Here is a 19,610-nt window from a genome sequence, read left to right on the forward strand (position 1 = left end):
TACTTTCAAAACCTAACGGTTACATTTTCTGAGTTTAAATCATAGTCATGAGCATCCATCATATGTCAGCTACAATTTCTATGCAAAGCACTGGAAAAAGAAATGAACAAGTCTGTGGTTCAAAGGCCTTCCCTTACAGTCTTACTGGGGCTACACTGTAATCAAGGCTTGCTTGCCCTTCACCATTACTGAATGCAGGGCAATGAGCACATAAAGTGAAACTTGGTTCTCCCTTAAAGAGTCAGTGGGTAGCCTAGGAGGCACAGACAATGACAAGGTAATATAATAAATACTAATAGAGATAATACATGTGCTGTAATACACATATAAGGGCAATCCTGCCAAAGGGCAAAAGGAAGCAGAAAGCAAACCAAGTAGGCATGAGAATGCAAATGCGTAGCAAGCGAAGAAAGCTGGATGACCACTTGGAAAGTGGTTTGAGACTAGCTGGTGGTCAGATGAGGAGGGCTCTGAAAGGAAAGAAGAGCTGGGCATGGTAGCACATGCCTATAATCCCAGCTACTCAGGAGGCTGAGGTGGGAGGACTGGGCTTGAGCCTAGGAGTTCAAGGCCAGCCTGGATAACATGGACCTTGTCTCTTAAGAAAAACAATACATGGAAGGGGTATACGCTTGTTTCTAGAAGCTTGATGTAAGAGAGCTTCTTTAATTCTCGGGGCTACCCTTTGAAGCACAGAATACCCACCGTTGACATGTGAGGGTCATCTATAAACTGAGCTCAGGAAATGGAGCTTGAGATAAGTAACTTGCTCAAGATTTCACATAACTAGTAAGTGGCAGAGCTGGAATCTCAAATCTGCTCTGTCTGATGGCAAAGACTGTGCTATTTCCACTATTCCAGACTGCCTGGATAGCACCTTGGAGGAATCTGACTTTTATTCTGATGGATATGAGAATTTGAGGGTTTTTAAAAGAACTAGTGTGGTTAAGCCTGCATTTTAGAAAGATAACTTCTGACAGCATTGTATGGAATGCTTTGAAATTCACAGGGAAACTAGTTAGAGAATTACTGTAAAAAAGTAGACAAGAAAAGATTTAAGAGTTGAGACTGGGATAACAATGACAGTAGAAGTAGAGAAGAAGGGATGAATGAATGAGTTATTCAGGACTTTGAATTATTAAGACTCAGTGCCAGAAGTCCTAGCCAGAGCAACTAGGCAAGAGAAAGAAAGAAAAGGCATCCAAATAGGAAAGCTCAAACCATCTCCCTTTACTGACGATATGATTCTCTGCCTAGAAAACCCTAAAGACTCTGCCAAAAGGCTCCAGGAATCGAGAAACAACTTCTCTAGAGTTTCAGGATACCAAATCAATGAAGAAAGATCAGTAGTAGTATTTCTATACACTAATAACTTAGTTCAAGCTGAGAGTCAAACCAAGAACAAAACCCCATTTACAACAGCCACACACACACACAAAGATACCTAGGAATACATCTAAGCATGAAGGCAAAAGATCTCTACAAGAACTACAAAACATTGCTGGAAAAAATCAAAGATGGCCAGGTGTGGTGGCTCACGCCCATAATCCCAGCACTTTGGGAGGCCAAGGCAGGCTAGGCTGATCATGAGGTCAGGAGATCGAGACCATTCTGGCTAGCACAGTGAAAACCCGTCTCTACTAAAAAATACAAAAAAAAAAAAAAAAAAATCGCCAGGCATGGTTGCACGTGCCTGTAGTCCCAACTACTCAGGAGGCTGAGGCAGGAAAATCGCTTGAACCTGGGATGCGGAGGCTGCAGTGAGCCAAGATCGCACCACTGCACTCCAGCCTGCGTGACAAAAAAAAAAAAAAAAAAAAAAATGAAAAAAGAAAAAAAATCAAAGATGACACAAACAAATGGAAAAAGCATTCTATTCTCATGGACTGAAACAACTGATATCATTAAAATGGCCATACTGTCCAAAGCAATCTACAGATTCAAGGCTATTCCTAGCAAACTACAATGTCATTTTTCACAGAATTAGAAAAAATTATTCTAAAATTCATATAGAACCAAAAAAAGAGCCCAAATAGCCAAGGCAATCCTAAGCAAAAAAGAAAAGAAAAGAAAAAAACAAAGCCAGAGGCATCACATTACCCGACTTCAGACTATAAGGCTACAGTAAGCAAAACAGCATGGTACTGGTACAAAAACAGACATATAGACCAGTGGAACAGAATAGAGAACCCAGAAATAAAGCCTCACACCTACAGCCATCTGACCTTCCACAAAGTTCACAAAAATAAACAGTGGTAAAAGGATTCCCTATTCAATTAATGGTGCTAGGATAGCTGGCTAGTCATATGCAGAAGAATGAAACTGTACCCCTACCTTGCACCACATACAAAAATTAACTCAAGATGGATTAAAGATACAAATGTAAGACCTCAAACTATAAGAATCCTAGAAGAAAACCTAGGAAACACCACTCTGGACATCGGCCTTGGGAAAGAATTTGTGACTAAGTCCTCAAAAGCAATTGCAATGAAAACAAAAATTGACAAATGGGACCCATTTAAACTAAAGAGCTTGTGCACAGCAAAATAAACTATCAACGGAGTAAACAAACAACCTATAAAAGGGAGAAAATACTCACAAACGGCATCTGACAAAGGTCTAATATCCAGAATCTATAAGGAACTTGATTCAACAAGCACAAAACAACCCCATTAAAAAGTGGGCAAAAGGCACAAACAGATACTTGTCAAGACACACAAGCGGCCAACACACAAGAAAAAATGCTCAACGGTAATCATCAGACAAATGCAAATCAAAACCACAATGAGATACCATCTCACACCAGTCAGAATGGCTACTAAAAAGCCAAAAAAACAACAGATGCTGGGGAGATCTGGGAAGAAAAGGGAAACTTATACACTGTTGTATATAAGTGAGAAAAGGGAACTCTTATACACTGTTGGTGGGAATGTCAATTAGTTCAGCCACTATGGAAAGCAGTTTGGAGATTTCTCAAAGAACTTAAAACAGGACTACCATTCAACCCAATGATCCAACTACCGAGTACATAGCCAAAAGAAAATAAATCATTCTACCAAAAAGACACATGCACTCACATGTTCATCGCAGAACTATTCACAATAGCAAAGACATGGAATCAACCTGAGTGCCCATCAACAATGGACTGGATAAAGAAAATATGGTACATACGCACCATGGAATATGACGCAGCCATAAAAAAGAATGAAATCATGTCCTTTGCAGCAACATGGATGCAGTTGGAGGCCATTATCCTAAATAAATTAATGCAGGAACAGAAAACCAAATACCACATGAACTCACTTAAAAGTGGGAGCTAAACACTGGGTACACATGGACATCAAGATGACAGCAATAGTCACAGAGGACTATTAGAGGGGGAAGAAGGGAAGGGAGCAAGGGTTGAAAAACTAACTACTGGAAACTACGCTCACTACCTGGGTGACGGGACCATATGTATCCCAAACCTCAGCATTATGCAATATACTCATATAACAAACCTTCATGTGTACCCCTTGAATCTGAAAGTTCAAATTTCAAAAAATAAAAACTAAGACTCAGTGACCTACCCCATTGACAAGCAAAATGAAAGATTTCCAGCTTGCATGACTCTGAGTAGATGATACTAACTAAAATAAGAAGAAAGAGGGGAAGAGGATAGAGAGGAGGCCAGAAGAGAAGAGAGCTTCTGAACATGAGTTTTCTTTGAGTCTATAAATCATTAGGAAATAAGACTCTAGACCAGATATGGTGGTCATGCCTATAATCCCAGCACTTTGGAAGGCCAAGGTGGGAGGATCACTGGAGGCCAGAAGTTTGAGACCAGCCTGGGCAAAATAACAAGACCCCATCTTTACAAAAAAAAAAGAAACACAAACAAACCAAAAAAAAAAAAAAAAAAATGGCCAGACATGGTGGCTCATGCCTATAATCCCAGCACTTGGGGAGGCCAAGGCAGGGTGGATCACCTGATGTCAGGAGTTCATGACCGGCCTGACCAATACGGTGAAACCCTGTCCTATTAAAAATACAAAAAAATTAGCCAGGCATGGTGGCAAACCCAGCCACTCAGGAGGCTGAGGCAGGAGAATCACTTGAACCAGGGAGGCAGAGGTTGCAGTGAGCAGAGATCGCGCCATTGCACTGCAGCCTGGGCGGCAAGAGTGAAACTCTGTCTCAAAAAAAAAAAAAAATTAGCTGGGCATGGTGGCACACCTATAGTCACAGCTACTCAGAAGGCTGAGCTAGGAGGATTGCTTGAACCCAGGAGTTTGAGGTTACAGTGAGCTATGATCTCACCACTGTACTCCAGGCCTGGACAACAGAATAAGAGAGTAGTGTGGGTTGGAAATAGAGAGCTTGGAAGCAAACAATACATGTTCACTGTAGTTGAAATCAAGAAAGTGCACAAGATAGCCCAAAAAGTTTGAGAAAAGAGCTGCACGCAGTAACTAAGGTCAAAAAGAACTAGCAGGGAGTAGTGTGTGGGACTCAAGAGAGCAGGTGGTTTCATGAAATAGGGAGAGGTTAAAAGCATTTAATGTGCTACTGAAAGGTTAAAGAAGATGGCCAGTGGCTTTAGAAATTAGGTGGCCACTGGTGACCTTTATAAGAGAAGTTCCTGTAGTGGTGAGGTGAAGAAAAAAAAAAAGAGAGAATTAAATAGGAAGTAAAGAACTGTAGAAGAGTGCAGACAAATTTGGTACTGATGGGAAAGAAAAATATTAGATGTTAGGCGAAAAACACTGAAAGCTGTAAAGCACATATTTTTATTTTACTTTAAGTTCCAGAATACATGTGCAGAATGTGCAGGTTTGTTACAGAGGTATACATGTGCCATGGTGGTTTGCTGCACCTATTGACCCGTCATCCAAGTTTGAAGCCTCGCATGCGTTAGGTATTTGTCCTAATGCTCTCCCTCTCCTTGCCCCCCACCTACAGACAGCTCCCAGTGTGTGATGTTCCCCTCCCTGTGTCCATGAAGTACACTGATTTGAAGAAAAAAAAAAAAAAACAGTAGTTTCCTCTCTGTAGTTTTTGAAGCTTTGCTATCATCAATAAAAGATATATTTGTGGCTGGGTACAATGGCTCACACCTGCAATCCCAGCACTTTGGGAGGCCAAGAAAGGAGGATCACTTGAGCCCAGGAATTCAAGATCAGCCTAGACAACACAGCAAAACCTTTTCTCTACCAAAAAGTAATACTAATAAAAATGTTTTTTAAGAGATATATTTACAGAATACAAAGTTTACTTGTTGAACTAATTGTGTTCCAAAAAGTCTATGTTTGAGAAAGCCTCAAGATTTAAAAAAGTCATACTATATACTATAACGTTTGTGACTTGAAAAGGAAGAGAAATATATTCTTATTCAGGAGATGGCTGAATTACCATTTATAGTGTCTTTCAAAGGGGATGCTATAACTTTTCAACTTATTCAAGTTTGTAACTCTTGCTACAAACTGAGATTTAAGTAGGTAAATCCCTTCCCTCTTCTGAGAGTAAGCAAAAATATTCCCGCCAACTTCAAAATTGAATCAATCTTCTTTTTATGCACAAGTTAATAGGATTCCATAATTAAATAAATGAATATGAAAGTTCTACTGTCATTCAACTCTACGTGCAGCAGGAAAAAGAAGACAGGGAGATAGTGTAAATAAGAATTAATGCTAAGTTACTATCCATCTCCAAAGTTCATTCTAACACAGACACACATACCTACCATCACTCAGCAGGCTATACAGGGAACCAAAAAGAACTGGCCTGATAGGAGATGTTTTGGGGAAAAATTATGATTTAGCAATGCTGCTGCTTCCTTGAGTCAACATGGAATCATTCCTGATGTCTACACAATTTTCCCCAATAACAGAATACTCAACTTTAACTTCTCAGTCTAATTACAATGACCACCTGTGCAATTCAAACTTCACGCTAATTATGACACAGAACTTTACGTCTCCATTCAAACATTATTCAGAATCATACATTATTAAAACAGCTAAAGGTCAACATTCATGGATATTCACAGCAATTATAATTCACAAAAGGGAGTTACACTGTAAATATTAACAACGCAGGTATGAAAGCTATTAGAACACTAATTATAATTTTAAAATAGGGATCCAAAGTGAATTTGAATCAAGATACACACAGTAGCTTAATAGTTCTCAAAACACATATTTAAAATTAAAAGAAGACTGAAGATAGTACACACAGAATTTTAAATATCTGGTATCTATATTTCATACTATCTCATTTCCCAAATAGTGTCTCAGATACTTCATTCAGATGCCTGGAGGTCATTTACATGTGCTAACAACTCTGCTCCTAGATTCTAATTATTTCACACACTAATACATGGGTTTTGGGGGGTTTTTTGTTTTTTTAGACAGAGTCTCACTCTTTCGCCCAGGCTGAAGTGCAGTGGTGTGATCTCAGCTCACTGAAACTGCCTCCCAGGTTCAAGCGATTCTTCCTCAGCCTCCTGAGCAGCTGGGACTACAGGTGCCCGCCACCATGCCTGACTAATTTTTGTATTTTTAGTAGAGACGGGGTTTCACCATATTGACCAGGCTGGTCTCGAACTCCTGACCTCATGATCCACCCACCTCAGCCTCCCAAAGTGCTGGCATTACAGGCGCAAGCCCGTATTTGAAGCTTTGCTACCATCAATTACGGGCTGTTACCGCGCCTGCCCTGTTTGTTTGTTTGTTTGTTTGAGATAGAGTCTCGCTCTATCAACTCTGCTCCTAGATTCTAGTTATTTCACACATTAATACATGATTTTTTTTTTAAAGAAGATCAACGCAATATGAAAGCATACAAATTCTGAGTGAGTTGGCCACTGCAGGTTGTCTACAAAGTTATAACCCATACACTGGCTTTGTTTTATGTTTGACGGAAATGTATAAAACATTATCAGCTTTTAAAAATTATTCTTCAGAAGCTTAACTTCATACAAATTAATTTTGTTTCCTAATCTAATTAAACTATATTTTTGTGTTTAGTTCATAAAATTACAAAGACAAATTTCATTATAAAAACACACAAAACTAATTCTATCAGGATCAGAATAGGAAATTCATTTAAAATTCTCTAAAACACAAAATTTCAAAGCTAAAAAATGAATGTGGCTGGGCGCGGTGGCTCACATGGTGGCTCAAGCACTCTGGGAGGCCAAGGAGGATGGATCACCTGAGGTCAGGAGTTTGAGACCAGCCTGGCCAACATGATGAAACCCCATCTCTACTAAAAACTACAAAAATTAGCTGGGTGTGGTGGCACGCACCTGTAGTCCCAGCTACTTGGGAGGCTAAGGCAGGAGAATCACTTGAACCCGGGAGGTGGAGCTTGTAGTGAGCCGAGATCACACCAATGCACTCCAGCCTGGGTGACAGAGCAAGACACTGTCTCAAAAAAAAAAGTAAAATAAATTTTAAAGACAGAATATAAAATTGATTCTATTTCAAGAACATAATAAAAACGTAGGCATAGATTAGACTTTTTACATATAAAATCAATTTTACTATATCTAAAAGTTTAAAATATTCTTTTACTGACTTTCACATATAATAACACTTTAAATCATATTCAAGTCGTTCTAAATTAAGTCAATCTTTAAGTGCTACTTACAATCCAGAAGGCAAATTACTAGCTGCAGTGATGCCAAAGAAATACTGCATAGCTTCGACGAGGAGAAAGTCAAATAAGGCTGACAAAACCCAGGAACCCAGCAAAAAGGACTACAAGATAAAACAGCAGAAAAATTATAGAGATGAGTCTCTTAAAAATAAAGTAACATTTATTCAGCTAGAATCAGCTCAAAGGTATGTATTTGTATGTATATGTGTGTATTTGTATGTATATGTGTGTGTGTGTGTGTGTGTATATACACATACTTATGTGTGTATATATATTCAAAATTAATTGTTTTTATTAAAACAGACTTTTGAAAATCGGCAGAGTAAACCCATATCGCTCAAATGTATTAACATCCATAATTTTTAAGTATGTTGAAGATATATTTTTAACAAGTAAAACACAAACCACTAAGCAAACTAAATTACAATTTTATTAAAGTCAAAGTATTAAAATTTGTATTAGCTGTTCACAACTAATACTATATATTATCATTATCACTATTATTATTATGCTATTCTAAAATTTTATTTGGTTAATGTCCATATGCCTCAAATCAGATACAGAATAGTATAATTTTAAAAATAACTGTAAATAATAACACCAAGTTTAACAAAATAAAATCCATTTAAACAAAATTTTTTTCTATAGCCTAAGTGGCAAAGACAAAATACATAAAAACTTACGGCAAATTTTCTGCTTCCATATCTTCTTTCAAATATCCTAAAATTATAAATAAGCAGACTACTGCAGAAAGTATCTTTCAAATCAAGGCAAATTATTCTTCCACATATCAACCTCCAAATCTAGATGGGGATTTAAAAAAGAACAACAAACGAGAGTAAAATTTGTTCAGATCTCTTCCTTAGCAAATTTGTTATGTTTACACTGTCTATTTTTAATAGTCTAAACAAAATCATAATGCACACACAAAAGGAAAATTATACATGTATGTTCTCTGAGCTCAAGTCTCTCACAGTAAAAATTCCTTCCAACAGTGGCACAAAAGGTACTTGAATTTTTTTGTGCTTATAAGAAAACATATTCTCATTAAGATAACAGAAAACTGTCTATAAGAAATTTTAGGATTGTGTTTAGTAAGATTTTTAAAAATTACATACGTAAGCTAGAATGAAAGGCTAACAAATGTTCATTTTTATGCTATTGAATAAGACAAAGGTGTAACTGAAAAACAACTTAGGTATAAACTCAAAAATACACATTTCTGAGCTTAATTTTAATCATCAACCTACTTCAGAGCAACTATGCAAAGTAACTTATGGCAACTGTTGCTAAATATGACTAGGTTTGAAATATTAGTTTATTTAAATCATTGTTTCACCCAACTTCTGGTTGCATAAAAACATATAAGGGGACATACAAAAAAAAAAAGAAGAGCTACTCAAAGGCCTATTTTTGAGTCTGCTTAAACATTTTTCAGATTTTTAAAGATAATCCCAATGACATTTGAAAACATCCTAATCTTATTTCCCCTTCACGATGACCTTATGAGATAGGTAAAACAAATATTAATGACAACTTTTCTTTGTATTTTTATTGTGGTAAAACAGATACAAAAGTTATAATTTTAACTACTGAGTATACAATTCGGTGCTATTAAGCAAATTCACAATACTGTACAATCATCACCACTATCTATTTCCAGAACTCTTCATCATCCTAGACAGAAACGCCATGCTAACTTCCTGTTCCCTCTCCCCATAGCCCCAGGAAACACTATTCTACTTAATGTCTCTATGAATTTGCTTATACTAGATACCTCATGTAAATAAGATCACATATTTGTCCTTTTGCATTTGCTCATTTCACTTTGCATAGTATTTTCAAGGTTCATGGTAAAGCATGTATCAATCTCATTCTCATTTATAGTTGAATAATATTCTATGGTATGTATACGCTGCATTTTGTTTATCCATTTATCTGTTAATAGGCATTTGGGTTTCTACTTTTTTGCTATTGTGAATAATGCTGCTGCGAACATTGGTAATATTAGCTCTTTTCTTTTTTTTTTGAGACAGGGTCTCACTCTGTTGCCCAGGCTGTAGCGCACTGACGTGATTACATCTCACTGCAGGCTCAACCCTCTGGACTGATTCAATACTCGCATCTTAGCCTCCTGAGTAGCTGGGACTACAGGTGTGCACCACCACACCCGCCTAATTTTCGTATTTTTTGTAGAGATGGTGCTTTGCTATGTTGCCCAGGCTGGTCTTGAACTCCTGGGCTCAAGCAATCCACCCGCAAGCCTTGGCCTCCCAAGGTGCTGAGATTACAGGTGTGAACCACCACACCCAGCCAACTGTCTTAAGGAAAAAGAGGCACAGAGAAACTATCTGTCTAAAGTCATACAACCTGTGCTCTTGCCAAGAGAAATAAGAATACAAATGAGAAGTCTGACCATATCAACTGTCAAAACATTTCACATATGTCTCTACTCCAAGCAAGACACCAGGAAGAGTCTTTGTCGTGACTGTACTGGCCACCAGAGTTCATCTCACCTGCCAGCCCAGCTGACCTGGGTATGGCTGCCTACAAGGCTGTGTTGAGGCCATAGCTGGGCTCAAGGAGAAACAGTACCAGAGTCACACTGAAACTTTAGGCAGCATATACCTCTATCAATATGATCAATGAGGCAGTACACATGAGAGCACAAAGGAAACTGTCAAGTACTTTACCAATGGCAGATGATGATGACTGTCATCTCCGCAGAACACCAGATTCAAAAACCGTAAGAGGCTGCTCCAAGTCCTCTATCACCACATTTAATATTACAATGAAAATACTCTACTCAGGCATAAGCTCTGAGAGCTACTAAGAAAATCTGGGGATTAAGGAAATTGAAACTTTGTAATTACTAAGATACAACAAACTGCATTTCCAGAACCCCATTTTTCTTCAGTTAATGAAAATAAAGCTGCTAGCTACAGTTTTAAACAATTTATGTGTTGCAATGATGCTCAAGGACACAAAACTATGAGAGCTGGTATAAGAATAAACCACTGCATATTATTATACAGGTGAATGTCCCCTAAAGACTGGTAACTGGCTACAGGCTTGCACTCAGCAAAGCACTGCTTCTGCAACTCAACCTAAAGAAACCTGACTGTACCTCTGCATTACTTGCCAAAATCTGGAGGTTCAGAACTTACAAAATAAAGCCCTTCATTATCTGAGACCTCCTGGACTTCTCCAATCTAACTCTGGGTTTGCCTCAAAGCCTGGGTTTGCCTCAAAGTATGCTTCCTATACTACACTCCTAAAGGTTTGAAATTCATGTTACTTCCTGAAGTAAAATGCCCTTCCTTCTCTTCATTGCTAATTAACATTTATCCCTTCTTTCAGACCAAACTGAAAGCTCACATCCCTAAGACTCTCCGGAGGTATTCCCCCAATACTGGTCCCTACTTCCTTTATCAACCCCCAAGGATGTCATGTACACCTGTGACCTACAGAATCACGTTCTTATATGTATGTGTGTGTTTAGATTTCCCAAGGCAGAACTGAAACTCCCATATCTCTCATGAATACACACCGACAGCCTCTTAGGTGTTTTAACAGTGTTAATGTGGATGTGGCTATTCCCATTCCTGGACAGAAGGGTGGTCCTCTTCCATCCAAGCAAGTCACCACCTTTAAAGCACAGATGTCCACAGAGTGGGCTTAGCCAAACGAACCAAATTAACTCCAGAAATTAGGAAGGTATCAACCCAAGGCCCGGGGGCCCTTACATCAGTGGTCCTCAAAGCCAGCCATACACTAGAATCCCCAGGGGGTTGTTTTTAAATGTACAGCAATGCCCAGGTACCACCACCAGACTCTGTGACTCAGTTGTTCTGGGGTGAGATAGTGGGTTTATGTAAATCTAGGTATAAATTATACCTTCACATAAGTATAGATATGCAGACAGAGCTCTCAAGTTTTTCCAGGTGATTCTAATGTGTGTCCAGGGTTGAGAACGACTTATAGCAACTGAAATAATACAGAAGCTATACTACCTTCTGACAAATGAGTAATACAGATAAATAACTGAAAGACCTGCACAGGAAGTTGGTGAAGCCAATCTGAGCAATGGTATTAATTACATGACTATGAAGAAAAGGTGTCAGTGTTCAAGAAATGGATTATTATGCTTTAAATGGGCTAACCAAGTGTTTAGCAAAGAAAGGGTGGCAGTCATACACCAGAATGTGCACTAACACTCCAATTCATAGACAAGAAGCCAGCACCAGCGTTTTCAACAAGATCAGTCCAGAAACCTTGAAAAGCACTTCTGCTCTTTCCCACAGCAGAAACTCAAGAGAAATCTCACTTCATTTAACCACCACTGTAAAAGTTATCATAAATTCATAATCTGATACAGCTGACAGAGCCTAGCTCCTCTAATCAAATATTCAAATTGAGACAAGGTTTTGGCAAAGCTAAGTATGCATACTGGGCATTAAAAAAAAGATTTAACATTGTTTTTAATTCCCTTGAAGTTATAAGTTGCACTTCTCTGAGTAAAAAGTGAAACTGAAAACAAATGTGCCTAATAAAAGGAAATACTGCCATTGCTTCATTATTATCTGCTTTGCTGAAAAATCAATAAATACAACTAGAAAAGCTACTTAATGAAATATTAATAATAAATATTTCTTACAAATTGGGGGCTTTGAGGAACTAATAGCAGGAAGAAAAGCAAATCTAGGAAGAAAAAACAAATCTAGAAAAAAAACCTGTCCTCTCTCCTCCAAGGGGCCAATGAGGCAGAGCTCACCTGGAAGTCGTTCTTGACTGCGTGGAGGTCATACACAAACAGCTTCTGGCAGTGAGGCAGGAGGAGGGCTAGCAGGAGGGAGAGGGCACTGGGGACCAGCAGAAGGCTCTTCGACAGAGGCGCCTTGTCTGCAGGGAAAAAGGAAACCAGTTTCAGAATGATTGTTCCTAAGATTTAAAAAACCACATGGGTGAAAAGCAAGAGAATTCACTTCTTTTAAATCAGAATGAAGACAAAGTTCAGAAACTCTGAAATTTGGTTCTAACATCCACTTTCAAAACATCAACCTCGGGAAGTAAGTGATCAAAAGACACTGGAAACAAGCTGAATGCCCTAGCAGGGCTTCACTGGCAGTTGGCTCTTGAATGAGACCAAGTTTGCAGCCAGAACTTCCATAGAACACCTTTGAGAAAATGGCTACCCAAGTGTAAAGAAATAGAGCAGTATGTTTTCTATCAAATCAGCCAGTTAGCTCCTGGGCACACACAAAATTCATACATATGTAAAAATACATTTTTAATTTTATTTTTTAATTGATACCTATTAGGGAACACATTTTGGGAGTACATGTGATAATTTGATACATTCATACAATCACATCCAGAGAGAGTCTCACTTTGCCACCCAAGCTGGAGTGCAGTGGCACAATCTTGGCTTACTGCAACCTCCACCTCCCAGGTTCAAGTGATTCTCCTGCCTCAGCCTCCTGCATAGCTGGGATTACATGCACATGCCACCACGCCTGGCTAATTTTTGTATTCTTAGTAAAGACCATGTTTCGCCATGTTGGCCAAGCTGGTCTCGAACTCCTTGGCTCAAGCCATCCTCCTGTCTCAGCCTCCCAATATGCTGGGAATACAGGCATGGACCACAGCAACCAGTCCGGGTAATTATCTTAAATATCTCTCTTTTCTTTAGGCTGAATTATTCTCTTCTAGCTATTTTGAAACATACGAGAGATTAGTGTCAACTACAGACACCCTCCTGATCTACTGAACACCAAGTCTTATTTCTTCTAAGTGTATATTTGTACCCATTAATCAACCTCTTTTTATCCCCCTCTCCCTCCTACCCTTCCCAGCCTCTGATAACCACCAACCTACTCTCCATCTTCATGAGATCCACTATTTTAGCTTCCATATGTAAGTGAGAACATGCAATCTTTGTCTTTTTGTGCTTAGTTTATTTCACTTACATGTCTTCTAGTTCCATCCATGCTGCTGCAAATGACAGGATTTCATTCTTTTTATGGCTGAATAATATTTCAACGTGTGTGTATGTGTATATGTATTATATACACATACATAAAATTGTATACATATTTTATATATATACACACACACAAAAAAACATAAAATTTTCTTTATCCATTATCCATTTTTTTTCTATTCATTGGAAACTTAAAAGAGGGAACTAGTCAATAAAGATGAAAGTATACAACAAAGAGGGCCAGGCATGGTGGCTCACATCTGCACTGATGGACACTTCAGCTGATTCCATATTTGGCCATTGTGAACAGTGCTGCAATAAGCATGGAAGTACAGATATCTCTTTGATATACTGATTTCCTTTCTTTTGAATATATATCCAGTAGTGGATCATATGGTAGTTTTATTTATTTATTTATTTTTTGAGACGGAGTCTCGCTCTGTCGCCCGGGCTGGAGTGCAGTGGCCGGATCTCAGCTCACTGCAAGCTCTGCCTCCCGGGTTCACGCCATTCTCCTGCCTCAGCTTCCCCAGTAGCTGGGACTACAGGCGCCCGCCACCTCACCCGGCTAGTTTTTTTGTATTTTTTAGTAGAGACAGGGTTCCACCGTGTTAGCCAGGATGGTCTCGATCTCCTGACCTCGTGATCCGCCTGTCTCGGCCTCCCAAAGTGGGTAGTTTTATTTTATTTTTGAAGAACCTCCATACTGTTTTCCATTTTGACTGTACTAATTTACATTCCCACCAACAGTATACCAGGGTTCCCCTTTCTCCACATCCTGGCCAGCCTCTGTTTTGTTTGGTGGTTTTGTTTTTGTTTTTTTGAGACGGAGTCTCGCTCTGTCGCCCAGGTTGGATGTTGTTGTTTTCGAGACAGAGTTTTGCTCTTTCGCCCAGGCTGGAGTGAAGTGGTGCAATCTTGGCTCACTGCAACCTCGGCCCCGCGGGTTTGAGCGATTCTCCTGCCTCAGCCTCCTGAGTACCTGGGATTACAGGCACCTGCCACCATGCCCAGCTAATTTTTGTATTTTTAGTAGAGACGGGGGTTTCACCGTGTTGGCCAGGCTGGTCTTGAACTCCTGACCTCAGGTAATCCACCTGCCTCAGCCTCCCAAAGTACTAGGATTACAGGTGTGAGCCACCGTGCCCAGCAGCCAGCCTCTGTTATTCCTGTCTTTTTGATAAAAGCCATTCTAACTCGGGTGAAATGTCTCATTGTGGTTTTGATTTGTATTTCTCTGATGATCAATGATGTTGAGCACATTTTCATATGCCTGTTGGCCATCTGTATGTCTTCTTTTGAGAAATGTCTATTCAGATCTTTCGCCCACTTTTAAATTGGATTATTTGGGTTTTTGCTATTGAGTTGTTTGAGCTCCTTACAAATTCTGGTGACTAATCCCTTGTCAGATGGATTAATCTGCAAGTATTGCAAGTATTTTCTCCCATTCTGTGGGTTATCTCTTTGTTGACTGTTCTTTTGCTGTGCAACAGGAGCTTTTTAGTTTGACGTAATCCCATTTGTCTATTTTTCCTTTGGCTGTCTGTGCTTTTGAGGCCTTACATACAAAAAATCTTTGCCTAGACCAATGTCCTGGAGCATTTCTCCAACATTTTCTGCTAGTAGTTTCACAGTTTCAGGTCTTAGACTTAAGTCTTTCATCCATTTCGATTTGATTTTTATATGTAGTAAGACATATGGGTCTTTCATTTTTCTGTATATGGTTAACCAGGTTTACCAGCACAATTTTTTTTGAGACAGGGTCTCACTCTATTGCCCAGGCTGGAGTCCAGTGGCATGATCACAGTTCACTGCAGACTTGAACTCCTGGGCTCAAGTGATCCTCCCACCTCAGCCTCCCTAGTAGCTGGGACTACAGGCACAAGCCACCACACTTGGCTAATTTTTTTTTTGGAGAGATAGAGTCTTGCCATGTTGCCAGGCTGGTCCTCAAACTCCTAGCCTCAAGTGATCCTCTTGCCTCAGCCTCCCAAAGGGTTAGAATGATAGGCATGAGCCACAGCACCTGGCCCCAGCACAATTTTTTTTGAGGGGACCATTCTTTCTCCATTGTATGTTCTTGGCACCTTTTTTGGCTGCAAATGCATAGATTTATATCTCGATCTTCTAATCTGCTCCACTGGTCTATGTGTCTGTTTTGATGTGAGTATCCTGCTGATTTGGTTACTCTGTAGTATATTTTGAAGTCAGGTAGTGTGATACTTCATCTTGTTCTTTTTGCTCAGGATTGCTTTGGCTACTCAGAGTCTTTTGTGGTTCCATATAAATTTTACGAATTTTTTTTTTTTTTTTTTTTGTATTTCTGTGAAGAATGTCATTGATATTTTAAGAGGATTGCATTGAATCTGTAAATTGCTTTGGGTAGTATTGGCACTTTAACAATACTAATTCTTCCAAACCATAAGCATGGAATACCCTTTCATTTTTTTGTGTCCTCTTCAAGTTCTTTCATCAGTGTTTGATAGTTTTCCTTGTACATACATTGCACTTTGGTTAATTGATTCCTAGGTGTTTTGTTTTTAAAAAATTAAACGAGGCTAAAAGTGTTAACACCGCTGACTGCAGTGGCCTCCTGAGTGTTAACACCGCTGACTGCAGTGGCCTCCTGAGTGTTAACACCGCTGACTGCAGTGGCCTCCTGAGATTTTCTACCATGAGTACAATTGGAGCCCAGGTCAGTTTTCCAGGAGAAGCTAGTGTGACCTCTGCCTTGTACCAAAAGCAGTCATGTCCCTCTTCCTGCTTGATCTAGTCATTTACATATTAAGTATGACAGAATTATACTACTAAGGGTATTTTAGAAACTATAAATGTCTTCTCTCTTCCCTCTGATATGAGAGAAAAAAAGAAGCAAATTATGTTTTCTTCTAGCTCACTTTTTTTTCCAATAGAACAAAATATCAGCTTTTACCTACTCAGGAACATTTCCTCCAAGCATGTAATTTAATTAAAATGTACACTATTATGAGACATCTAAGTAGCTCTTCTCTCTCTCTGGTCTTCCTTGGTTCCACCTTTGTATTTTCATGCCTTCCTCTCTCACAGACCCTGAAAACAAGCCCCTTGTTTTCAACAAGCTACTTGCTGAGCTAATCCATGGGACAGAACAAGAGCTAGGAGAAGGGAAAGGACTTGGGGCCCAGAAGACTTGGTCTTGAACCCTCATTTTCACACTTACTGATGCTTGCCATTGGACACAGTATCTGACCTCTCTGAGCTTCAGTCACCTCATCTGACCTAATTCTCAGCGTTATGCTAAGAAAGAAGTGAGGTAATACATGTAGAAATGGCTAGCACAGTGTCCGGCCCATGATGGGGGCTCAGAAAAAGAAAGTGAATCTCAATCTAGGAAAACCACTGAAATAACATGCTTTCCTTGGAAATAATTACTTACTTTATATAATAACCCTGTACCTCCCTTTGTATGGGAGCTCTGTTTTCACTCTATTAAATCTTGCAACTGAAAAAATAATAATAAAAAAATAACCCTGTAATATTCATAGTATCAAAAGACTAGTCTTGAGAATTCAAGTGGTACCAGCAGATTTGGTTACAAAAACATGACTGAGATTTCCATCAAATAATGAAACACTTAAGCTTCACAGGAACCAAAAACACTGCCTTTTTTTTCTCTTAATATAGTTGTTTTCTCCCATCCTTTTACTGTGAAAAAGTTTACATTTAAGACTTACACTGGGGGTTACATAACAATAATTTTGATAATTGTCATTACTTTTCTATTTCTTAGCTGGCCTTCTGTCTTCATTCTCCTTGTATCTTGGTATCACTCTACACTCATGGATTTTTACTTAGTCAATGTGTTACAATCAGTTGCATTCTTTTTCCAATGTTCAAACTGTCCAGGTGGAAGCCCTTTGACCAGCTTCTGTGGTCTCTCAACCATGGCCCTCAATGCCTTCTCTGGCTGCCCCACCTATCCATTCGTCTTCCTTGCTTTAGGCTCACCTGTACCCATCCTGCCCAAGACCTAGAATTTCTCTAAGGATCCCTATTAGGGAACGTTGGGAAATGGTCTTTAGAAACCAAATCTGAGGCTGGGCGCAGTGGCTCATGCCTGTAATCCCAGCACTTTGAGAGACCAAGGCAAGCAGATCATGAGGTCAGGAGTTCGAGACCAGCCTGGCCAACATAGTGAAACCCTGTCTCTACTAAAAATACGAAAATTAGCTGGGCATGGTGGTGCATGCCTGTGATCCCAGCTACTTGGGAGGCTGAAGCAGGAGAATCGCTTGAACCCGGGCAATGGAGGTTGCAGTGAGCTGAGATCGCGCCACTGTACTCCACCTTGGGCAACAGAGTAAGACTTTATCTCAAAAAAAAAGAAAGAAAGAAACCAAATCTGAGCACTAGATGTGCTCAGTGTCATTTTGGGTCCCAATGCTTCTAGCTCTTTCAGTAATCAGAGCTAGAAAATATATTTTGAAATCATGATTCATAATGATATTTCCAATTCAAATTTAACAATTTAACACTACAGTGCCATTTTTCTTTACTTTTTTTAAGATAGGGTCTCCTTGTGTTGCTGATGCTAGAGTGCAGTGGTGTGATCTCAGCTGACCGTAACCTCCATCTCCTAAGCTCAAGCAATCCTCCTGCCTCAGTCTCCCAAGTAGCTGGGATTACAGGGGCAAGGCACCACGACCGGCCTTTTTTTTTTTTTTTTTTCTTTTGTAGAGACAGGGTTTTACCACGTGGCCCAGGCTGGTCTCGAACTCCTGAGCTCAAGCGATCTGCCCGCCTCGGCCTCCCAAAGTGCTGGAATTACAGCTGTGAGCCACCATGCCTGGCCTACAGTGCTTTTTCCTAAGCTCTTTGCATTTCTGTCTTTTCTCTCTTAATTATTAATAGTTACCTGCTTGCTTTATCCTAGGTTATACATAAAATTTTAATATTACAATATCAGTATCATTACAAACAATAAACTATTTATTAAGCCCACTGGGCAAAGTTTAAGATATCTTTGAAGATTTTTTTTTTTTTTGGTCCTTAGAGTGTGTGTATGTGTATATATATCTTAACTAAAGATGGACAGGGTCTTGTGTTCAAAAGCTACTTGAAATAATTCTTTTCCCTAGTGGTTATAACACACAGATTTGTTTATTTCTGTTTACATTCAATATTAAAGTTTGCTCCTTTCTCCGTTAAAATTTTTGAATATGTTAAATATTTACATTGTTCAAAAACCAAAACTATGAAAAACAAAGGTTTATTTTCACTTCAGTTATTTATCCCCTCTATCCCATACCCCCAACCCACTCCCATAGATACATACTTCTAATAACTTTTAGCTTAACTCCCAATTTTCTTTTTTAAAAAAACAAGTAACACGTTAACCTATATAAATACATATGTAGACATGGCACAAAAATACACACACTGGCAGTTCCTCATTTCTGTATAGCTCTAATAGGCACAGACTTCAGTTACCATAATTTGGTAAAATAACACCAGCTCTTCAGTACGCAGATCATTATGTCAAGAAGATGTGCATTATGATGGGCAACCAATCATGTATGTCACTTCTTTCCAAGTCTGTCAGTCACTGGTCACTGGGCAGCTGTTTTTCCATTCATGCACAGACAGTGAAGCATGTTGTTGTGTTGCCTCATCTTCCAATGATAAATTCTTGTGACATTTTACAAAAATATATCATCAAAAGAAGGAACTAGTCAATAAACATGAAAGTATACAACAAAGAGGACCAGGCATGGTGGCTCACATCTATAATCCCAGCACTTTGGGAGGCTGAGATGGATGGATCACTTAAGGTCAGGAGTTTGAGACCAGCCTGGTCAACATGGCGAAACCCGTCTCTACTAAAAATATAAAAAGTAGCTGGGCATGGTGGCATGCTTGTAGTCCTAGCTACTTGGGAGGCTGAGGTGGGAGACTCACTTGAACCCAGGAGACAGAGACTGCAGGGAGCCAAGATCATATCATTGTA

At 39.3% G+C, this 19,610-nt stretch overlaps 1 protein-coding gene across 3 annotated transcripts in view; it reads right to left on the reverse strand.

The window, feature by feature from the left end:
• The window catches only part of UBAC2 (UBA domain containing 2), a 186,071-nt gene that overhangs the window by 135,854 nt on the left and 30,607 nt on the right, over window positions 1-19,610 (reverse strand). For 2 of the 3 annotated variants that reach the window (XM_011993800.1, XM_011993799.1), the window contains exons 2-4: window positions 12,416-12,543; window positions 8,325-8,444; window positions 7,633-7,742 (exon numbers count right to left, since the gene is read on the reverse strand). In XM_011993800.1, coding sequence (XP_011849190.1) covers window positions 7,633-7,742; window positions 8,325-8,444; window positions 12,416-12,543 — 358 coding nt within the window. The remainder of the gene's footprint in view (window positions 1-7,632; window positions 7,743-8,324; window positions 8,445-12,415; window positions 12,544-19,610) is intronic. The other variant, XM_011993801.1, reaches the window with a different exon arrangement.

This window comes from Mandrillus leucophaeus, unplaced genomic scaffold, assembly GCF_000951045.1.
Source record: "Mandrillus leucophaeus isolate KB7577 unplaced genomic scaffold, Mleu.le_1.0 Scaffold434, whole genome shotgun sequence".
Classification (NCBI taxonomy): domain Eukaryota; kingdom Metazoa; phylum Chordata; class Mammalia; order Primates; family Cercopithecidae; genus Mandrillus; species Mandrillus leucophaeus.